General features: G+C 42.2%; 1 protein-coding gene across 1 annotated transcript in view; it reads right to left on the bottom strand.

The window, feature by feature from the left end:
- The window catches only part of MAPKAPK3 (MAPK activated protein kinase 3), a 282,502-nt gene that overhangs the window by 197,586 nt on the left and 62,471 nt on the right, over positions 1-22,445 (bottom strand). The window contains exon 3 of the mRNA XM_086938816.1: positions 13,362-13,597. Coding sequence (XP_086794942.1) covers positions 13,362-13,568 — 207 coding nt within the window. The 5' untranslated portion in view covers positions 13,569-13,597. The remainder of the gene's footprint in view (positions 1-13,361; positions 13,598-22,445) is intronic.

Genomic DNA, 22,445 nt, shown 5'->3' with positions numbered 1-22,445 from the left:
CTATACCTTAAGAAAAAGTACCTCAATCAAAGCACGATCAGTGAACTACACTAATTAAAATGAATGAATCTGTACTTGGTCCGTGCTCCACACCAACAAAAGGAAGTGGGGTAGAAAGTGAAGCCTCACGCGTACTGCCGAATTAGAAGGCAAAAAAGAGCAGTGATAATGGTAGGTGATGGACGGGCTAAAGCCCCTTTGGAGTATATATATTTTTTGGGGATGTATGACGTTACAACGCATACTTTTACCACTCATACCATTACAACGCGGTATTTATAACAAATACCGTTACAACGCATAGCGCTTAGAGGTGCTGGATAGTGGTAAGTATAATTTTATATTCCAACTCCAGTCCCTGTGGACACTAGGGAAGGTGTTGGATATAAAATTATACTTATTCCCTATCCTAGAGCGCCCCCCAGAGCAATGCGTTGTAATGGTATGCGTGGTAATGCCTGCGTCGTAATGGTAGTGCGTGGTAAAAACTTCGTTGTAACAGTTGTATACCATTTTTTTTGTTAGACAAAGTAGGTCATCTCCTTAGAAAAAGCACATGCGTAGTGTCTGTAGGCTAGACCTAAAACTGAAAAAGACAGGTGGTCAAGGGGTGGAGCAGGGAAATGTAAGCTCCACTCTTTGTTTGCCACAATATTATGATAATATATACTCATATATGACACACTCACTATGTGTTTTAATTTCCTTAACATGTCAAGCATTTAAATGTATTAATGAAATGTAATCATTGTAGAGACTACAGATGTATATACAAGTGTACTAATGCTCAGTTGAAACAAATAAATAATCACATCTTCTCTTATTTGCGTTTTGCACTTATCAATCGTATTCGAAGTTATGCTGCCTGCAAAAGTAGGCTAGACTGATTATAGGCTCAAATGAAATGCTTTTCACCATGCCAGTATGTTTTTTCTCTCCTTTGCAGGTGCATTATCATGCTTCTCGTTAGTTAGAGAAAGGGTGTTGGAACTGGTACTTTCTGGCTGGCTGAGGTGGTGCCAAGCCAGGCAGAACCTACCACTCCTGTCAGGGTTAGCTGAATATAATCACTGTATAACTTCCGCTCACCCTTAGGTAGATTGGCACCGAGCATTCAGGCTTATCAAAGAGGCACCCTGGAAAGCATTGGCACAGCACTCTCACACTATAAATACAGTGAGTGTCACAAAAGAGACTTTGCACGTAGTCTATTTAAATAAAGATTGCATTCAACACCCACATTAGTAAACACAACATGAACATCATGTATTTCTGGGCATAAATTACACTTGGAATTATTGCTAGCAGTACTAGGCCCAACTGTGTTAAAATGACATCAGTAAGATACACATTGGGGGAAAATGCTACTTTATTCCAGCACCCTTATGCGGTGCGCTACGTTGTCAGAACTGGGCCCACCCTGCCAAATAACACAATTCCAATCCACACATTTCTAGAGTGCACCTCAGTTCCCAACGATATGAGGAATGTGTACACATAGGAATTTATAATACTTTTCAGCAGTACTGTCAGCCAAGGGCACACGGATAAAACCAATGTCAAAATGGAGTATTTGTTAGGTAATAAAACAAACAAACAGCAGCACGGTGCAACGATTAGCAGGCTGTTCTCATGCAGCACACTCTCCCACACTCACACAGCACCATAACACAGTGCGAATTATATTGGCAAGTCTGTGTGGAGCACACTCACACACACACTGCACTGTAACATGGTGCAAATGATATCTTGCAGGTCCGTTAATAATATGAATGCAGACCCCGCAGAACAATCCCTGCCACACCTCTCAGTTAAGCCCCTCAATACTCTCCCCACAGGTTAGAATAGAAAAAAATACTCCTTACTATACCGGTTTAAGGCCGGAGTCATACTTAATCAGGGGCCGAGGGTAGGAGGCTGGAGTAACTATCAGGGCAACCAAGCATCAGCCGACAAATGGTGGGTTCGCCACCACTCGAGAAGTTCACCCACATTATGTGGAGCAGGAACAGGCTAGACCCTGTCCCACTTCAATAAATAGGTCTCTCAATTCGCTTTCCGGCAACAGCCAAGTATGGCGAATCACACAGGGGTCACACAGTCTCCCGGCTCACATCTGATCACTCTAGTAAGAGTTCCTATTTCCAGTCACTTACTCCCAGCTCTCCGGTCTGATAAGGGCGATATTACCTGGCAACACAAAGTCGTCATGCTGGGTTAGGAAGGGGCAGGACGGATTATGCAGTGAATAGGGGTGAGTGGGGTGCAGCTGTCCACGCACCTCATGGGAAGTGATACACAACATCTGGTGCACATTGATCCGAGATGCACCAGACAATCTGGCCACAATGAACCGTGAGTCAGCTGCTCTCTATCTCTCTGGAAATGAGCACAACATCTGGTGCACAATGATATGAGTCACACCAGACAATCCGGTCACAATGAACCAAAAGTTGGGTTCACAGTACATCCCTGGAAATGAGGCACAACGCCTGGCACCCAATGATACGAGTTGCACTAGACATTCCAGTCGCAATCAACCCACGGTCGGATTCGCCTGTACCTCCCTGGAAATGAGGCACAACATCGAAAAACACTCAGGCTAATGTGTTTGTTCCCAGGTGACTACCCGGCAAATTTAGAACGGACGTTATCCGGTTATATTCCATTACTCCAATGAAGAGAGACTCGCCCTTAGGTAAGAAGGAGACGCAGGTCCTAATCTTAGCGTTGTGTAAGGTACATGTTAACGAGAGACAGTTTAGTATATTTACTGCATGTCTCAATTAATTTTTAGACTGAACGCAGAAGCTATCAATTCACGTTGTTGGAATATCATGTGGATTTGACTCCGAGTTTATAGATTGGTACGTTTGTTCATTTATTCATTTATTCCACATTGGAATTATCATTTTTCTTAAACTCATTAGTCAAGGAGTAGTAATGTCAAGTTTGATTACATTCAATTTAGAGGACATTGATGAATCCTTGGTACTTTTGGCTTCCACAAGACGAAATAGATCATCTGCATTTGGGAGGTAATTCACTCAATTCAGCTCGCTTGACTCTTGCCCATTTTATTTCACGTTTGGGTGACATTTACCCCCACATGCCCTTTCGGTTTTCTGGTTTGTTGGTTGAGAGAACACATTTTTTTGAATTGTTGGTTGTGAAAACACACTTTCCTTAGGTTTTATTTATCACACATTATGCACCTATAATGTTTAGACATCTATTGGCTCTATATCACGGAGAATGCAAACCTTGAGACAGTTGGTGAAGGCGAACACTCAAACATGACGCAGTTTAAAATTTTCAAACTTCTAATTTGTATGTATTGTGAATCTAATTGCTACGCAATGTGAATTCTGTTGTAGATACCAGAACCGCACTCCCTTGAAGACTTGCAACAAACGTCTAAGTTATTACAACCCCTGATGAAGGGTTCAGCGTGAACCCGAAATGCATTGGGTTCTCCTTTTTACTTTTGTTTATTGAGTCTATTTGCATATATGTTACATAAATGTCATGTAATACCTATTTGTTGTGGATTATGAAATATGAGAGATATTATTTCAGGAACACCAAAGAGTTAATAGGCTTTATTGCCAAATAGCTGTGCTGAACACAGTCCCTAGTTTCCGGGGTCTCCTTGAACACATTTTACATTGGGAGGTGGTACTCTTCCCCACTGTTCATGCATGCTCACATACTGATAACAGTTGAGTTCCACTTTGAATAAATTCAGTCTGACACTAGGTGTGCAGAACCACCCACATTTCACTTTCTAGAAGTGGCATTTTTAAGCTATTATTGACATATCCACCTATACCAAAAGGGGTGTATTGTCATTGTGTATCCAATGATAGTAAACAACATGAGGCTACTCCAATGTAAGCCACCACAGCAGCTTAAGTTATTCTCAGCCATTCCTTCATGTTAACCTCTGGGGAGAGCAAACCTCATAGGTAGGGAAATCACACATGGGGATTATTCACTACCTGGACAGGCAACGCACTTGTGTCCCTGCCCTGCCTATCACGAACACTTGCCCCACATCTCAGGGCTCGCCATAGGGGTGTCCTTGTGGTAGTAAGCGGCCCACTCAGCATTGGCTAACAGTTTAGAAATGCCAACCTTAGCATATTTGCAACTACGCACACACAGGCCTGCAATGACAGGCTTGAAACATGTTCAAAAGGCTATTCTTGTGGGTGGCACAATCAGTGATGTGGTCCACTAGTAGCTAGTGCAGTACCTGCCCTTGGTATGTGGTATACCTCTTTACAGGGTACTCACAGGTACAGCACCTAAACCAATCCGGTAAGCACCACTTCCTAGCATGCGTAGGAAGGGTGTGTATTCATCCACACTGCATTACAATGGGAAAGTGCCTAGAGCGCTATGGCCACAAAAAGAGAATCAGTAAAAAAGCAAACCTTTTGGGGAAATCCCCTGAGAAGGGCTGTGTCCAACAAAGGGGTATTGTTTGTATTAAACTGGTGTTAGTAGGGCCTGAAGTGAATGTGGAAACGTAATGTTCAGAAGAGGCCTTCTGTTCATAGTGCACCAGGATAGCGAGATGCCCAAGGTTGCAGACTACAGTCCCAGATTCAATGCAATGGAAAACTTAAGGGATGGTACTGATGTTCTGCCTAAATAAGGATTTGTTTTGTTTCCTGATGATGTGAGAAAAGATAAGGATGTTTCTGAAATGTATTTATTTTTTAATTGGTGTTTCAACAGTAAGTTGTTGAGACTCCTTTCAGACTTAGAGAAGTTAAGACCTCTCTGCTTACTCTTTCTTGCATGTGTGAAGCTTTAGGCTAAACCCTTATTCCATTTACAAGAGTTTTTCAGAAGTCTATATGCTGACTCCTTTTATGCTGACTGAATTGAGATCCCGATTAGATGATCCTGCAGTCAATTTAAGTTCAGACGAGAGAAGGAACATTTCTTTATGGAACATTTATTTACTATACTTTGCTTCTGTATTGTTGTGGCAGTCACTATTCTATATCTCATCTGTTACGACTTAACCTACTGAGATATTTCAGCTTACTAGCTGTATTGGTGTATCTTTTGAACTTAGTCTTGTTCTGCTTATATACTGTATTGATTAGTAGTCTAACATACCATTCTTAACCATTTTCAATGATTCCTGGTTCTTATTGTGGAGTCACAGAGGCTTCACAAGTTAGAAATGTTTTGCTGATATCTTCTCCCATACATCGCTTCAAGTCAACCACTAAAGTTTCATACAACCAACGGGGAAAAATCTTTAATGACTTTTCCTGAAAGCTTGAGGTGTAAAGACCAGTGCGCTGTCAGGGGACCCCTCTTAAAAGAGACAAACAGAACACATCTTTTGGTTTCGTCAATGTGGTGGAAACCCACCGAAAGAAAAATGTGTCAACAATTGCTCAACAAAATTAATTTGACAGAGCCACTTTCTTCATGTTTGTTTTTCATGTTAAAAAAAATATGCACACAGAGGGCGCACGACGCGGCGGACAAGATGGCTGCTCCTCCTTGAGCTCCGCGATTTCGGCGGTGCTTTCTCGACGAAAGACCCGTTTCCAGCTAGCGTTTCTGGGCAGAAACTGCTGTTCTGGCGTCGGAACTACCCCCCTGCTGCTGGGTATGTTTGTAGACTGCAACATGCATTTTTTGATGTAGAAAAATGCGAAAATGATGACTCCTCGAAAACGGCCGCAGTTTTGTTTTTTCTTTTTCACTTGTTTTTTGTGAAAACATTTTTATATTGCCTCTGCTCCCTGGATTTGGCCTTCAAATCACATTTTCTTCATTCATTATTGCCTTTATGAGGCATTTTTTCTCTTATTCGACCATTGCTGTTTCCTGAAATCGTTTTTTTTACCTCAGACTCTCTCTGCTAGTGTCAGTCACTGGCTTCAGGATTCACTTTGTGACCCACCTATCTGTGGCACCATCTTTACGCTACTTCTCCTCTTTTAAGGTGTTTTTTGCTTCATTGATGCAGCTCTTTATGTGATTTCCTAACCCGCGCATCAAGCAGAGTTGCCTTTTCTCTTACTCTACGCTGGTCCTTTCAGCATTGCAACAATGGAACACGCACACAACTCAAAAGCCTCTACTGCAGTTTCTGCTACACACAAAGACCCGGCTTCTACTGGTAAACGCCTCAAGAAAGACCCCCATCTCCCTCCAAATCTCCACTTCCTGTTACTCTTGAGGATATTATGGAGGAACTACGCCTCATTCGCCCTTTTATGGCAGATACTACCACCACCTTACAGAGATTGGACGATAAATGGTCGGATGTCGAACAAAAAAATGGTGACGCTCAAGATGTTGCCGCCAAGGCAGATAGCCTTACTAAGGATGTTGAAATGCTCAAAAAATCCTCTGAGGATTTGGAAAATCGAAATAGGCACAATAAGTTGCGCATTTATGGTGTTCCGGAGAATTCGGAGGGGTCAGACATTATCCAATTTTTGAAGTCACAAGTCCTACCTATCGTTGGATTGTCTAAGCATGTGGATGTGAACATCCAAAGGGTGCACCGTCTTGGTCCCAAGAATTCTTCTCCCTCCTCAAGCCCAGAGGCATCATTGCTTATTTTCTTCTTTACTCCGACCTCATGACTATTCTACACTCTGCTAAACAGCACAAACAATTATTATGGTCGGGTCACAAACTCTTTTTCTCTCAGGATGTTTCGAAGCAGACTGCTGCACGTCGCAAGGAATTTTTGGATTTACGACCTACTCTTCGATCCATGAACGCTAGATATGGCCTTATCCATCCTTGCTTTTTCAAGGTTACATATAAAGAAAGGACATTTAGCTTCGACGATCCAGCTGATCTTCGCAAATTTATCCACTCTCACAAAGAAGATTCCATGGCACACAGCACCCCTTAATCTCTCAATGTTTTTGTTCACTGTAATTTGTCTATTGTTTTTTAACTCCATGTCTTATTGTTCCTCCTTGTAATATTCCTTTGTTTTGCTACCTTGTTTTCTAGGTCGCCTCTTCAAGTGTTTTGGTTCCCTGATCTCCCCAATGTACTGTGCTGTTGTTCGTTTTAGTCGCCCCAGTTTGCTGCCCTCCCTTCACAAATGTTTGGTAAGTCTCTTTCATTTGTTTTATATCGTCGTGTATGGTCTCTCATTTCATTTGTATCTTCTTCTTCATTCCTTTATTTCATGTTTTTGAGACCATGCATTTAACATAATTTTTTTTGTGTGGTCGTCTTTTCCTGTTGCTCCCGCTCTCACTCTATTGATCTTCACGTTTGTTGTTCTGTATGGCTGAAGCCCTTCTGGTTTTTTGCCATCCTTCTCTCTTCTCTCTTTCTCAGGGGAGCTGTCATCTCCCACTCTTCTTTTCCTCTAACGTCCCTCTCTCCTTTTCTTTTTCTTTCTTCATGTCATTTTTCATGTACTTCTGCTTCTCTTATCTCTCTCACTTTTTTCATCTGTTCTCTCTTCGTATACTGTGGTAATGATTTATTATCTCCCTTTTTGCTTATCTCTGTTTTTTCAGATTTTTCCTTCCTTCTCCGCTCTAGACTATTTCTCTATTGCTCTTATTTATCTTCTCTTTCCTCAATTTTTTTATCTTCATGATTATCTTTCTTTTTTATTTTTAAATGAATGGTCTTCGTGTCATTTCTTGGAACGTTAAAGGTCTTCGTAACCCGATTAAAAAACAACGGGTTTTATCCCATTTAGCTACACTGAAATGCCAAGTTGCTCTGTTGCAAGAAACTCATCTCTCCCAAAAAGATCTCTCCTCTCTGCGTAAACAATGGGTAGGTGATGTTTTCTGTTCACCGTCAGTTAACAATAAGAATGGTGTTCTTATTTTGTTTTATAAATCGTTGTCAATTCAGTTAAAAAATGAGATTTCTGACTCTGACGGTAGATGGTTGTACTTTGATGTCAAAGTTAATGATACTGATTTATCCTTTTGCAATGTTTATGGTCCAAATGGTGTTGACCCTACTATTTGGACTGAATTATCCATGCTCCTCTCCTCTCATACTAGTGTTGATTTAATTGTTGGAGGAGATTGTAATCAGTTAATGGACCCTTTTCTGGACGTAAATCTCAGACCAGATATATTCCTAATAAAATGCAAATGTCCCTTTACCAAGCAATCTCCTCTAGAGGTTTAATTGACTCCTGGAGACTTTCTCACCCTGATACTCTGGAAATTTCCTATTTTTCTCCTGTCCATGCTTCACACTCCCGGATAGATAATATATCTTTCTCACCCAAAACCCTTTTCAATTCATGACAAATGTCGAAATTGGCTCTATTCTCATTTCAGATCATGCTCCTGTCATCCTAGACATTGATTTACCCTCACCTACTCCTAGTTCTCGCCGTTGGCGATTCAATAATTCTCTTCTTTTGGACCCTCACTTTGTCGATCAATTCACTCTTTTTTTGGATGATTTCTTTCATGCTAATCTTAATTCCACTTCTCAATTCCATTTAGTTTGGGATGCATTTAAAGCTTCGGCCAGAGGCTTCATTATTGATTTTGTTTCTCGTAAAAAGAAATTGGCCCTTTCCAAATCCTCTCTTATTCTCAAACAAATTAAAGATTTAGAACACCTTTTTTATACATCCAACTCTTCTGAAGCTCTCTTTACTCTCATCAAAGCTAAACTTCTATTTAATTAATTTTCTTGCGATTATGCCTGCAACCATCTTTTAAAATGTAATTCCAAGATGTATGGTGGGCGCAATAAAGCGGGTAGGTCCCTTGCAAATTATCTTAAAATTAAGAAACAAAAATCTAAAATAGCTGTTATATCTGATGCTTCTGGGATTCGTCACTGCACGGATGATAAGATTCTTGATTGTTTTGTTCAGTATTACTCCTCTTAATACACACCTGAATCTACCCCGACTCCTTCTCAAATAGATTCCTTTTTTCTCAATATACCCAAATCCTCTTCCACCAATATCGATTTCTCTTCTCGAGAAAGAGATACTACAAGCAATTACTCTTTTACCCAAAGACAAATCTCCCGGTCCAGAAGGTTTTACTGTTCTTTTTTATTTTCAGTTCAAAAATTGCCTGATATCTCACCTATCTTCCTTGATATCTTCTTTTCTTTCTTCTGGCGAATCTAAAGGCTCTTTTACCCAAGCCATGTTATGCTTACTCCCCAAAAAAGATAAAGATCCTTCCCTTTGTTAGAATTATTGGCCCATTTCCTTAATCAATACGGACTGTAAAATTTATGCCAAAATCTTAGCTTCCCATTTATCTACTTTTGTTCCAGACCTCATCAATATTTATCAGTCAGGCTTCGTTAAGGGCAGATCTATCACGGATAATTCCAGAGCTCTCCTTAACATTATTCACCTAGCTTCCAAAATGACAACATCTCTCGCTGTTATCACCCTTGACGCTGAGAAAGCTTTCGACAGGGTTAATTGGGATTTCATGTTCGGGGCCCTTCGCTGGCATGGTTTTAGTCCTCATATCATCAAACTTATCCAATTATTATATTCTTCCCCCTCTACTTCCATTTGGGTTAATGGTGCCCAGTCATCTTATTTTCCTCTACATAGAGGCACTAGACAAGGTTGCCCCTTGTCTCTCCTTCTTTTTATTTTAGCATTAGAACCTTTCCTTGAAAAAATTTGTCTTTCCACCTCCTATTCCAGTTTTGTTTACAAATCATTGGACATCAAATTCACGGCATATGCTGATGACATTTTACTTTATATCTCCAACCCTGCTACCTCCTTACCGGCACTTTTTTCTTTATTTACCGAATATTCTTCAGTCTCTGGTTATAAGTTAAATATTGATGTCTGAAGTCTTACCTCATTACAAGTTCCGTCTCGCTCATATGTTCCATGGTTCGGTTTTGCATGGAATCCTACCAGTATTAAATGTCTGAGTGTCCTATATTCTTCATCTATTAAAGACACGGTTAAAATCAATCATAAAGATTTTCTCTCCAAGCTTTCTGCCCTAATAGAACGTTGGTCCCCCTTATTCCTATCTTGGTGGGGTCGATTGGCAACTGTTAAAATGATGCTTCTCCCTATTATTAATTTTTACCTTTCTATGTTACCTATTTCTCCTCCTGCCTATTTTTTCACTCAGATTAATCGTATTCTCACTTGTTTCCTCTGGAATAACCGTAAATCCAGGACATCCATATCTCGCCTTCAACAACCAAAGTATTTAGGTGGCGTAAATTTTCCCAATCTTGTCTGTTTTCATTCTTCCTTTACTTTGAAGCAAATCTGGCCATTCCTTGCAGATTCGCCACCCCCCCCCCCCCCTTCCCACTGCATGGAGTGCTTTAGAGCAAGCTCAGCTTTTGCCTTTCCCTTTTCTCGCTGCTATCCATTTATCTCAACTCCCAAAAAGATTTCTTTCTCCCACTTTTAAGCTCTCTAGGGCACTTTCCCTTTCATTGTTTCGCTCCTCTTTTTCTCAAGCGCACTTACACTCCCTTATCCCGTTATGGTACAATCACTCTCTGAAGATCAACAACAAGGCTCTCTTCTGGAAGGAATGGATTGACAAAGGCATTATGTATTTAGATGATCTCTTTGTTAATGGTTCCTTACTGGATTTCCCTACCATTTGCTCCTCATTTCAAATATCTAATACACATTCTCCCCAGTTCCCCTGATCTCAAAATAGCCCTATCTACCCTCTCCTCATTCCACACCACCCTATCAGATATTGTCCCACCTGATTCCACTCCCTTAGCTTTTACCGCCCCACACAAAGCGGCTACCATTTATAATATCCTCTCCCGTTCTATTCCTGACCGCCCCAAATCCAAACCTGAACTTCCATGGGAAAAGGATCTAGCACAGGATTTTTTCGGTATACACCTGTTACAACGCAACTTTTACAACTACCTACTTTTACAACGCAACTTTTACAACGCATACCATTACAACGCATTGCGCTGGGGGGCGCTCTAGGATAGGGAATAAGTATAATTTACTATCCAACACCTTCCCTAGTGTCCACGGGGACTGGAGTTAGAATAGTAAATTATACTTACCACTATCCAGCACCTCAAAGCGCTATGCGTTGTAATGGTATGCGTTGTAATGGTCGCGTTGTAATAGTAGGTAGTTGTAATGGTATGCGTTGTAACATGGTACATCCGATTTTTTCTTTCCTATTTGGGAATTTATCTGGTCTAAGATTCACACTGTTTCTTGTTCAGCTAGCACCACTCAGACTCTTTATCTATTCTATTATTATAAAGAGAGAACTGTGTCCTTTGAGCCAGGTAAACTCGAAAAGTACACCACCAATCCAAACACCCAAGACATCTTTGAAAACCTCAGGGCAAGCAGAAGGACATAGGCTATATAAAAATAAAAAATATACGTTCTTTAAAAAATGTAGGAATAAAAAAAAGTAGTCCCTTGCAAGTAGCGCCGGCTGCGACGTGCATGATGACATCGGGAGCGTGGGGAGGAGTGGCGTTCAGGAGCAAGAGGAAGAGCGGTGGACATGAGTGCAGGGAGGAGCTGCGGACAGGCGGGGAGGAGCGGCGAGCGGCGGAGAAGCGGTGAGGAGTGGCGAGAAGCGGAGGAGCAGTGGAGCAGTAAACTCAGCAGCGCGGGGAGGAGCGGCGGCTGAGGAAAGTGAAGCAGCCGCAGGTGTGCACCGAGGGACGGGCGGAGGGACGGGCGGGGGCCATGAGTGCTCGCAAGCCTTTTACTCAAAGTCGGGACGTCGGGGGAAACAGTGGACAATAGCCGCGGGGGCGCACCGAGGGACGGGCGGGGGCCATGAGTGCTCGGAATCCTTTTCCTCAAAGTCGGGATGTTGGGGGAAACAGTGGACACGAGAGTGGGCAGAAGCGGCCAAGACTGCGCATCTCCTGCTGCGATGCTGCCCCCAGCCCCCTTCTGCCCTGGGCAACGCCGGGGCGAACTGCTAGTTTATTTTAAAATAGACTTTTTGTTACCCCAAATGACTTTTTTAAGTTCAAAGTCCTAGACTCCAGCCATTGTTGGTCATGTTCTCATCCTGATGGCACTTTGTTTCATATGTTTTTTTAATGTCCCTTGGTTGCATCCCTTTGGCAGCATATATGGTTCAAGCTGAATGAGATTTTAAATTCCAATCATATCTTTGATATTGTTCACATTTTTCTAGGTGGTTCCTCTCCTATTTGGAATGTTTCACGCAATGTTCGTAATTTTATAGATTTGTTTATAGCCATTTCTTTGCAGATTATTACATCAAACTGGAAAGATACCTCAAAGATCTCTTCTACTGCCTGGTGGAACTTATTATGTCATCATCACAGTCTTGATCGTGCACATGCTACGACTACCTCTCTTTTAATTAAAAGAGATTTGTTATGGTTACCCTTAACCGATTTTCTTTCCAGACGCCTACCCTGATATGCCTCATCTTTCTCCTTTCTCTTTCTTTCTTTCTCTCTATATTCCTACTTTCTGTTCCCCTTTCTTCTAGCCTTTCTTTCACTCTTTTATTTTCCTTTTCTTTTTCCCATCTTCTCTCCTTTCCCAATTCCATAAAATGTAAAAAAAAGCATTTTTCCTCAGTATATTTTTTATATTTCCCATTTTGGGGTTCTTGTTTTTATATTCCACATTCATATCCCATTTTTCCTTTTTTTTTCTCTTATTGATTGTGATTCTGTATTGATGTTTTACTTGGCTTATCTGATTCAATAAAGCTTTCTAAACTTAAAAAATTATATACATCACAAGAACAAGGGCATCTCTCATTGTATTGCAAATGGACTACTCTCTGTGCCTGAATCACGGTGTCTTTCTTCTAGAATGCCTCTATTATGCTGCCATGCTGCAGGGAAACTTCCATGTCACGAATATGTTTTGACCAAATCACTCCTCTTGCTCTCGGCATTCTACACTGGATTTTGGCAGGAGAGGGTAAAAAGTAACATCTGAGGGACAGTGGCTCAGGCTTCCTCCCAGCAGTCCTCCTTTCCACACACTGGCTATGCATTCGTTGGATAACTCAGGTCATCTGGTTATCTCCAGATCATAAGTCAAAGGGCACTCAAGTTTTCACTCAAATAGCAACTCAACATACCCTCCTTCTACCTCTTTATTCATTTAGAAAGCCTTTACAAAATATTTCCTGCCACTTTCAGTAACTCATTTGACCTGGAACTTTGGCGAGTCTCTTTCTAGTTCCTCTACTGCTCGATCTCTTCTAGCACCACGAGGTGGTGTTAATCAAACTCTACATGAGATAAAACAAAAATGCACTATTTCTACAACAGTATACCTGGGGCATATAGTACTGCTTAGGAGACTGGAAAGTAAGGTACTTGAGAACCACACTAAAGAGAATGACACCCACCTTCAAGGCACACTTTTGTCCTGAGGTTCGGTTGAAACACTCCAGCACCTTCCCGTTGATGCCCAGACCAAGGACATGTTTCGACACCTTATAGTCATCCGTGATGGCGTGCTTCTTGAACACCACCTTGGCGAGCTCGGCCGCACCAGTGGGTGGCTTGGCTCCACTCTGCGGCTCTAGCCCAAATACATTCCCATTGCTCTCCATTGCTGTGAGGGCGGGGTCAGGCCCTGGACCTTGGCAAGAGGAGGAAAGAAAGAAAAGTTAGGGGTAACAAAAAAAACTTAGATTTTACTTGCATATTATCATGTCTATTTATGTGTACTCAATGTGGTGGCTGCTAAACATTCTCAGATTGTAATGGAGAGTTTTTCAAAACCGTCTCAACAACATGATATAAACACAACTTCTGTAAGCCACGTGATGTTCCTAAACCTCAGCCAAATTGGAATATTATAATTGAATGTTTTATTTGCGCACTTGGTTTGTGAAACAGTTTTCTGCCTTCCAGTTGTTATGTAATAGGAGCTCTGTCAGCACTTTTACCCCTCCACATGACAACACATAGCCCACTGGTCACAATCAGAGGGGTTTATAAGTTTAATTGGAATGGGTGAAATTCCATTGATAAATGATAGAATGGAAACAATAACACACATTTCTGGAGATCTTTTTGAGGTCCTTTCAAGTATTTAATAACAGAGGCAGGTGTGGCCGGCACAGGTAAGAGTGGTGGGGTGGTGGCTGAGGCAGTGGTGGGGCAGGGTTGAGGCAGGGTGGTGGGGGGAGAAAGTCGGCAGATGATGTGATTGGTCAAATGAAATTTAAAAATAAATAAAACCACTTACCTTGTTCTCGCCAAATCGCCAACTCGGCGATGCGGCGAGCGCAAGGTAAGTGGTTTTATTTATTTTCTTATTTAATTTTACCTATCCCGTCGTCTGTCGACCCAGTCCCTGCCCTCACACCCCACTGCTCTTACCTTTGGCGGCGGCGCCTGAACTCACGATGCAAAACCCATCACTGAACACCTCAGACCCCTGCAGCCCCATACTGATCATTTTGCTGTTACATTGAAAAGCCTTCCATTCACAAAGTAGGATTTAATCCTGCATAAGAAAACAGATGTATGTTGTAGAGTAAATGCACTCAGTATTGTTGTACCAGGAGATTGTGTTGTGTGGGGATAGCAGAGGGGTGGCTCTATTGGCCCCTGTTACCTCATGAATGGCAATGCTTAGACACATACACCCATGGGGAGTTTAGCCCAACTCTTTCTAGCAACAGTGGTAGAACAGAGAAAAAGTATTGTGTGATAATTAGAGGTATGCTTACTGATGCGAAGATTGTGATGTCATTTTAGGACACACATGCACACACTAGGACACACACACACACTTACTCTCTCTTTCTCTCTCTCTCTCTCTCTATATATATATATATATATGTACACGTAGAGTCTGCCTCTCTTTGAGTAAATGTATTACATAAATTAGCATAAAGACACACCACGTCTAAATATATGTCAGGAACCTCCAGTGCGTTGGGTGTTCCCAACAGTTTTGTGTACTCTTGACACGTGGCAGTTCTTGAACTCTATTCCCTGAAACCTGCTGAACAAGCTTGGAAGTACTCACATTCCTTCAAAATGACAACTATTATCTATTACATTGAAGCTCTTGTAATAGGAGACTGGCTTCCAACGTCAGAAGCCGACAGAGAAAGTCACCACATTGTCATAAGCTGGCTACTGTAGGCTGATTGTACAAAAGCGGAAAGCCGGGTTACTGGCGTTTCTCTTATGTCATGGAGAAGTAATACAAATAGTTGAGACATGTTATGTAATCAATTTTAAGTGCAAAAAGTGTAGCTACTCAAACTCCAGACATCTTTCGACAAACAATAATAAACTTCTCATTGACGCCACATTTTTTACGGGTAAATGTTTCCAATGTCCTCTGATGTGAGGTAGTCATATATTGTTTACTCAATGCTTCTTATCAAGCAGCTGTCCTGCACCACCATCTTTCTGGTCCTAGCAGCTGCATATTCCACACTAGCCACTAGCCTGACAGGCAGAGTGACTTCAAGTCAGTCTGCTAGCTACTGGTAGCTCTGATCTGGCCTGCTGAAGGCTCCTAACATAGGTCTTATAGGTTCACTGGAAAACGTTATGTCAGATTCCTTCGGTGTGAGTGGTTTATAATGAACAGTTAGGCCAATGGAAGTAGGCCTGACACTTATTGAGAAATGCATGTGTTAAAGGCAATGCCTTTTAAGTGTAGATTGTTTGTACACTGTGCTTAAGCCTCTGGGCAGGTATTTTGCTACAAGGAATCTTACTGATTGCCATAGAGAACAAGTGTTTTGGTGTTGATGACCTACCTCAACAAACAAAGGGGATAGAAGATTTTCACAATGGTAATCCCTATTAGGAGGTGTTTTATATTGTTTTGACAATTATGATTTTTTACAGATTTGTAATTTTATCATGGAAAACCTTATGGTTGTCTTGTTGGAGAGTCAGAGTTTGTTAATGTTGACAATCCAATAGTAAAGTTTATAGGCCTGATTGCATATTGTGAAAACACACGATAGTTAGATATTTTGTTACATGGAATCTCAAGCATTACTGTATTAGACATGGATTTGGGTGTTAAATATCCCCACAGACAAACCATGGGTATAGTCGATTTGCATCAGAAAAACTCTTGTTAGACGATTTTAGGAGACATAGGGACCTATTTATAAGTTGGCAGAAAGGGTACTCTGTCTCAATGGAGTATCTTTTCTGCCAAATTAATGGTCCAGCTGCCCGATTCAAATGCGGGAGGACCTTTGGTGTAATGACAGCGGAGACTACTGTGTCTCCACCTTCGCCCCCTCCCCCTATAGGGCCGACAAAGTAAGGACTGTCCAAGGTTGACCTGTATGTCTGCTCAATTAATATAGATGGACAGACATACAAGTCAGTTTTCACTGCCCTTCACAGTTAGGATTATAAAATGTAATAATCAAACTGCCCATTCTGGCCAATGAGGAATAGGTAGCCTTGCAACAGTGAAAAACGAAAACGGCTGTAATTCACTATTAGGACATGCCACACACATCAGGCCTTGTACTACCTTATAATTACAATTCACCCTGCCCTTGGGCCTACCATAGGGGTGTCTGACACGAAGAAAAGGGAAGGTTTAGGGACTGGCAAGTGGGTGCACTTGCCCAGTCAGCATGGCAGTACCAGACTGCAAACAGGCTCTGCAATGGCAGACCTGAGACAGGCTGCTTCTGTGGGTGGCACAACCAGTGCTGCAAGCCGACCAGCAGCATTTGGATTACCAGCCCTGGGCACACTTGGTGCACTATACTAGGGTCTAACAGGTAAACCAAACTAGCCAACACTAATCCATACATCTATTTTACAATAGGGAGTGCATATGCACGTTAGCACTGATCAGCAGTGGTAAAGTGCCCAGAGTCATAAAACAGCCAACAACAGGTAAAAAAAAATACAGGAGGAAGGCAAAAAGTTCAGGGATGACCCTGCAAAAAAGGGCCAAGTTCAACAGGGAGGGTCATTGGTCTTTCAGGGATCTCGCAGGAAGGGGGCCCATGTTTGTTTGAACACCTCCTCCTGGTCCTGCAGGCCATATATTACATGTTCATGGGACACCGTTTGAACCCTTTCTACCATCCAGTCCTCCTGCGATCTCCACTGTCGCAAGATGCAGGTCTTTGCTGTAAAGAGCGCTGTATGCAAAAGGCGGTGTTGTGGGTGCGTAAGGTCGGGTGAATCTCTGATGTTGTGCAGTAGAATGGTAGAGGGGGGTAAGGAGGAGTAAGAGGGGCATTCTCTACTTAGAGGGTAGGTGATGAATCTTAATTCAACAACGCAAATGCTTAAAGTGAACTTTTTGACCCCTCCAAGGGAAACCGATTAAGTCTATTAATAAGTTGGGGAAAGGAGCCCAGAAAAGTGCTCTGTTTATTGTACACACCCACCAGGGATGGCTTCTCCGTTGGAGCGGAGGTGCGTCACCTCACTTAAAATTCCCCCAAAACCCCATGAAAAATAAAATGGTAATTTATTACCATTTTAATTCTCATCCACCTTCTGAGCCAAGCATCAGGATGGTGGCGGGGTTGCTGCTGAGTGACAGCAGCAGGGAGGAGGGTGGGCTGTCTATGCACTTTTGTCTAAAGTGTGCATGTCTTTATGGGAGGCCATCTTGAGATGGTCAGCCACACATAAGAACTTTAAACCTCTCTAACCCAGCTGCCTTAGGACAGCTGGGTTAGAGTCAGTGCAGACCTCCAGGGCAATGTGAAGCACCGAGTTATGCCGCTCCCCTCAATCAGGGCGTTGCCCTCACAGGATGTCAGCAGCACCCCAATTGGTCAAGGGAGTTCCAGGCTCCAAATTCCAGTTCCTGTGGACTTTGCGTTCGCCTGGTAAGCCCCCGCCCCCTCCTGTAGGTGGCAGTTAGTACTGGTACTCACTAGGTACATATATTCAAGTCTGCTCCATTCATACTGAGGGCCCAAGACAGATTTCACAGCTCCACCTATATGCACTTGGCAGGGCAGAGGGAAGATTCTCTGTGTGCTCTAGGAGGCAACCCTGTTTGCATTGTTCCTTCTAATAAAACCGCAACACCAGAGTTCAATACCGCTTCACCAGGTATAGCAGGATCACATCATGGACCCAGCTAGATATACTGGATAGCAAATTTCCTGCCCAGGGTGCATGCCCATTCTCTCCACCCATTTTATCTCCATTACCTGTTACATCCTAGCTGGCATACTTACATACACATGAGGAGGAAGAGGTGTGGCGCCGCGGCTAGGACGACTGACTCCGGAATCTAGGGATCATGGTATGATCCCTGGAACCTGCGGCAGATTAGCCCAGCACCATGTGACTCTGGGCAATAGCTTGCTTAATCTTCCCGACGGCCCCCAACGCCTAGAGTCCCTTACGGGTGATTGTGCGCTTTACAAATGTGGATTATTATTATGAAGCAACATCTACCCTGCACACCCAACTCCTAAATAACCAAGGCTAGCTAACACTTCAGAAGGTAATCACACACAGTGAGAGCAGTGAGATCTGTATTCCTTCCAGCCATATTTGACCTCCAGGAGATTGTTCTTGCAACAAACCTTACAAAGACTTACCAGCCTACCACTCACTGAAAGTGGGTGGCAGGACTGGAACTGCATAACTTGTAAAGTCAAATTCAGAAATCTCAAAAGAATGACCTAAAGCCACAACTCAGACATTTAGCTGGGCTATGTACAAATACACCAGACTCTGTAGGGTGCAAATGCTCACAGACAGTTCCCATAATCTAAGGGCACTGAAATGGTCTTTTATGTCCTTAGTGGGTGTTGAGTGGGTACTGCATGCAAGTGTGACACTGTGAGGCTGCTCCCCAAAGCTGCAGTATCAAACTTTATGTGCTGTGCCAGATTGTGAGGGACACACAACTCTCACAGCTTCCTTGTTTAGGCGCTTGGTCTCCATTTTACGAACCCATATCTGGCATCTACCATCACAAGCTGTCGGGGTATGAGGATGACCTGCACTCTATTTCAGGTTTCAAGTGTCACACGTAATGGTGTTATGATATTTATGGAGAACCAAGCAAAGGGGCTGTAGCCCTGAACCATGGAAAGGGGGATACAAAAAAAAGGATGCTGTTTATTCTCCAAACAGTGGGTGGTACATCAGGGAGTCAGGCACTCTGGTAAGAGACCAAGGATTACTTGCAAAATTTTCCCAATTGGAGGAAGAAGTCTAAGAAATCCTACCCCTCCATGGCATGAGGCAGGTAGAGAAGCTGGAGTTTAGCGTTGACAGACTTGTAAGGTTGGTACTAGATCAATATGATATAATTACACAATATAGGTGGTCTCAGTTCTACTCTGGCTCAAGCTCAGTTGGAAATATGCCCCAGTGCTTGACATCGCTCTGCCTCAAGTCTGCAATAAACGGATTACTTGGAACCCGGCTCATGATGTTGATGGTGAAACATCACAGAGCGGTCATGTACCTTGGATCTGTGACCTAAGTAAAGCCCTGTTCTCTCCACTATTGTTTACTGTGATGACGGAGTCACATCAAAGGATCTGAAAATTTCCACCTTTTACTGTACAAAAGGATGAAGCATCAGACTCTTTTATTGTAATTGTATTTATATAGCGCCTACTTCCCCAGGCGAGGCGTCAAAGCAATTTTTCAGCGAGTAGCACGCTACTCCGGAACAGGGCCGGACTGGGAACCAAAACCGGCCCTGGCAAAGTGCTCGGTCGGTCCCCCCTCCCCACTCGGGGGGGAGTTGGAGGTGCCGCCGAGCGCTTTGCTAGGGCCGGTTTTCGGCCGATTTTATTGCAGGGCCGATTTTGCAGCTATCGGTCCCGTAACAAAATTGGCCCCCAGGGGCTCAAAACTGGCCCCCACCCTTGCAGCGCACCGGGGGATTGCCCGATGCCCACTATGGCCAGTCCGAGCCTGCTCCGGAACCCAAAAAGGATAAGCGGTGAATTATTATAGGGAGATAAGAAATTATTTTGAGCGGTAGACATGTGAGTCTGTTAGTTGGATTGAAAAGGATAGTGGAGGGATAGAAGAGTGAAGGGTCTAGAAAGTGTTTATTTGGAGTTCATAGCAGCAGGAGGAGGTTTGGGATGAGTAGAGGAGAGAAGGGAAGAGTCAGAGGGAAGGGTTTAGAAAGACTTGTTGGGGTGATCTGAATAGTAAAAGAGGTTTGAGATAATGCAAGGAAGTCTAGAGGAGGGAATAGTCTATAAAGGGTATTTTGGGGATCACAGTAGTAGAATGGGATTTTGGGTAAGTCAAAGTGCAGGTAGAGGGTATATTGAGAGCTGTTTAGGATAAAAAATAGGGTAGTGCATTGGGGAGAGTAGTAGAATGAGTTATGAGAGGAGGCAGAGGGTGGAGGTAGAAAACATGGTAAATACATTTTAATTCCCCTTAAAACGTGAAGGAAAAGATGTATTTTCTTGACCCTCAATTGTCAAAATTCTTATAGGCATGACTGTAAATAAAATATATCTATATTCCACCTTATTAAAATTGCGGAACATGTTTTTGGCTTGCAATTGCTAATGACATCGATAACAAAACCTCCATTATACTGGACTTTGCTTGTGCCACATCTGTCACAATTGTTGTCTGATCACCACTGAGCTCAAATATTTAGATGAAGTTTGTTAGAGCTTTTGATAAGTACAATATCAATTAAATTCAATTTGCCTTAACATGACACAAAAGGGCACATATATATAAATAGGAAAAGGTAAACCGAAAGCACATGGCCAAGGAACATGCAGTACGTCAAGGGCAACAACAAGCATTGAAGACTCAATTCAAATTGTCTTTATTCGATCTTCTAAGGATAGATCATAAAAGAGACACACAATAATAGATAAAAAAGACAAACCACATTATAATCAACGCATGCTAAAAAATAGCAGCCACGTGTTTCTTTTAAAAATATAAGCACAGGTATGTTGGTGTACGATTAATAAAATAACAGGGCAAGAATGCTAATTTAGCATCAGATAAAGTGACGGTGCAACAATACTGGATCCAGAAGTAGCAGCAAAGAGGAAAATCAGTAAAAATGTATAAAATCAGCAGCATGTGCTCTTTTTCCTTCTGTTAGCGCCGGGATACTTTTGAGTAGCTGCGCGCTGTATGAATTCAATATAAGATAACATAACATCAGTGATGAACATATAAAATCATTTCCAGCGGGGTAATTGCTAAAAAGAGCACTAGAATACATTGTGTGACAGTAAATAGTGAGAATTAGTATCAACAATGAACATTTAAAAAGACATTTCAAATACAGTGATTACTGGAGTCACTGAAGTGCCTTTGTATCAGAACAGCATACTCTTTCTCTTGTCTAAAGTGCACTTCAGAAAACTCGCAACAGCTAAGTAGACATTACAGTCATTGAGTTGCTGTAGATAATAAAGGGCTGCTCTACACTTAGAAAATGTATGTCTGCGCAGTAGCGGTAAAAGGAACTTCCTAGTAAAAGGGAGATAACATTGGCAGAAAAAGACAAAATGTAAAATAGTTTGACTCGATTGCTCATCACATGGACAGATGGCAACGGTTTCAGAAGAATACTGACCAAGAGGGAAACATGTCATCCAACGAAACAACTGTGAATAAGAGGATTCCACACAGTTTTATCGACAATGTTGTAATATTTATTTTCTGTAGTGTTTTTCAAAAGTAGTTCATTTAAGTTGTTCTATGTTCCATAAATAAATGGTTGAGTAGCTTTGTCGCAGCGTTTCGGATTACTTCTGTGCGAAGAAGTAATCCGAAACGCTGCGACAAAGCTACTCAGCCATGCGCAACAGCGTTTAAACATCCACGAACAAGGACAGGCATTATTATTCCCTGATGAAGGGCTATGTAAATGCCCGAAATGCATTGGATATGACTTGAATATAATAATGCCTCATTTATGGAACATAGAACAACTTAAATGAACTACTTTTGAAAAACACTACAGAAAATAAATATTACAACATTGTCGATAAAACTGTGTTGAATCCTCTTATTCACAGAGAGAGGAGAATCAGGTGTTCCCCCAGGGATGGTCCCAGTGACCCACTGGAATCACGTACTAATCAATTACAGAGGCGTTTTAGGGGTAATAACGCCACCTGCGGTGACCCCACAAAAAACAAATAACTAGCAAATACATCAGCTGTGCACCCATCCAAATTAATGTTTATCCAACAAAACCACCCAAACCTGAATCTTGTCAAGAGGTTTCTTTCATAGATATTGGTCACATATAATAAATATTGAGCAATTGAAGGGGACACTTGGATGAGACAATACTCTCTTACTGAGGGTTTAATCACTTCCGAAATTCCCTGGAAGATTGCTTGTGCTTACGAAAACTATTCATAACCCACTTTCTGTCCCCTTTACCAATTGACTCCGGGTGCTCAAACAATGAGGCACAACCAAGTGCCGAAAAGCAAGTTTTAATGTATATTGGAGCAAAGGGATGGACAGGCCACAGG

This window comes from Lissotriton vulgaris, chromosome 9 (genome assembly GCF_964263255.1).
Source record: "Lissotriton vulgaris chromosome 9, aLisVul1.2, whole genome shotgun sequence".
NCBI classification, from domain to species: domain Eukaryota; kingdom Metazoa; phylum Chordata; class Amphibia; order Caudata; family Salamandridae; genus Lissotriton; species Lissotriton vulgaris.
The sequence above is the reverse complement of the archived record's forward strand: the minus strand, read 5'-3'. Positions and strand labels throughout refer to the sequence as shown.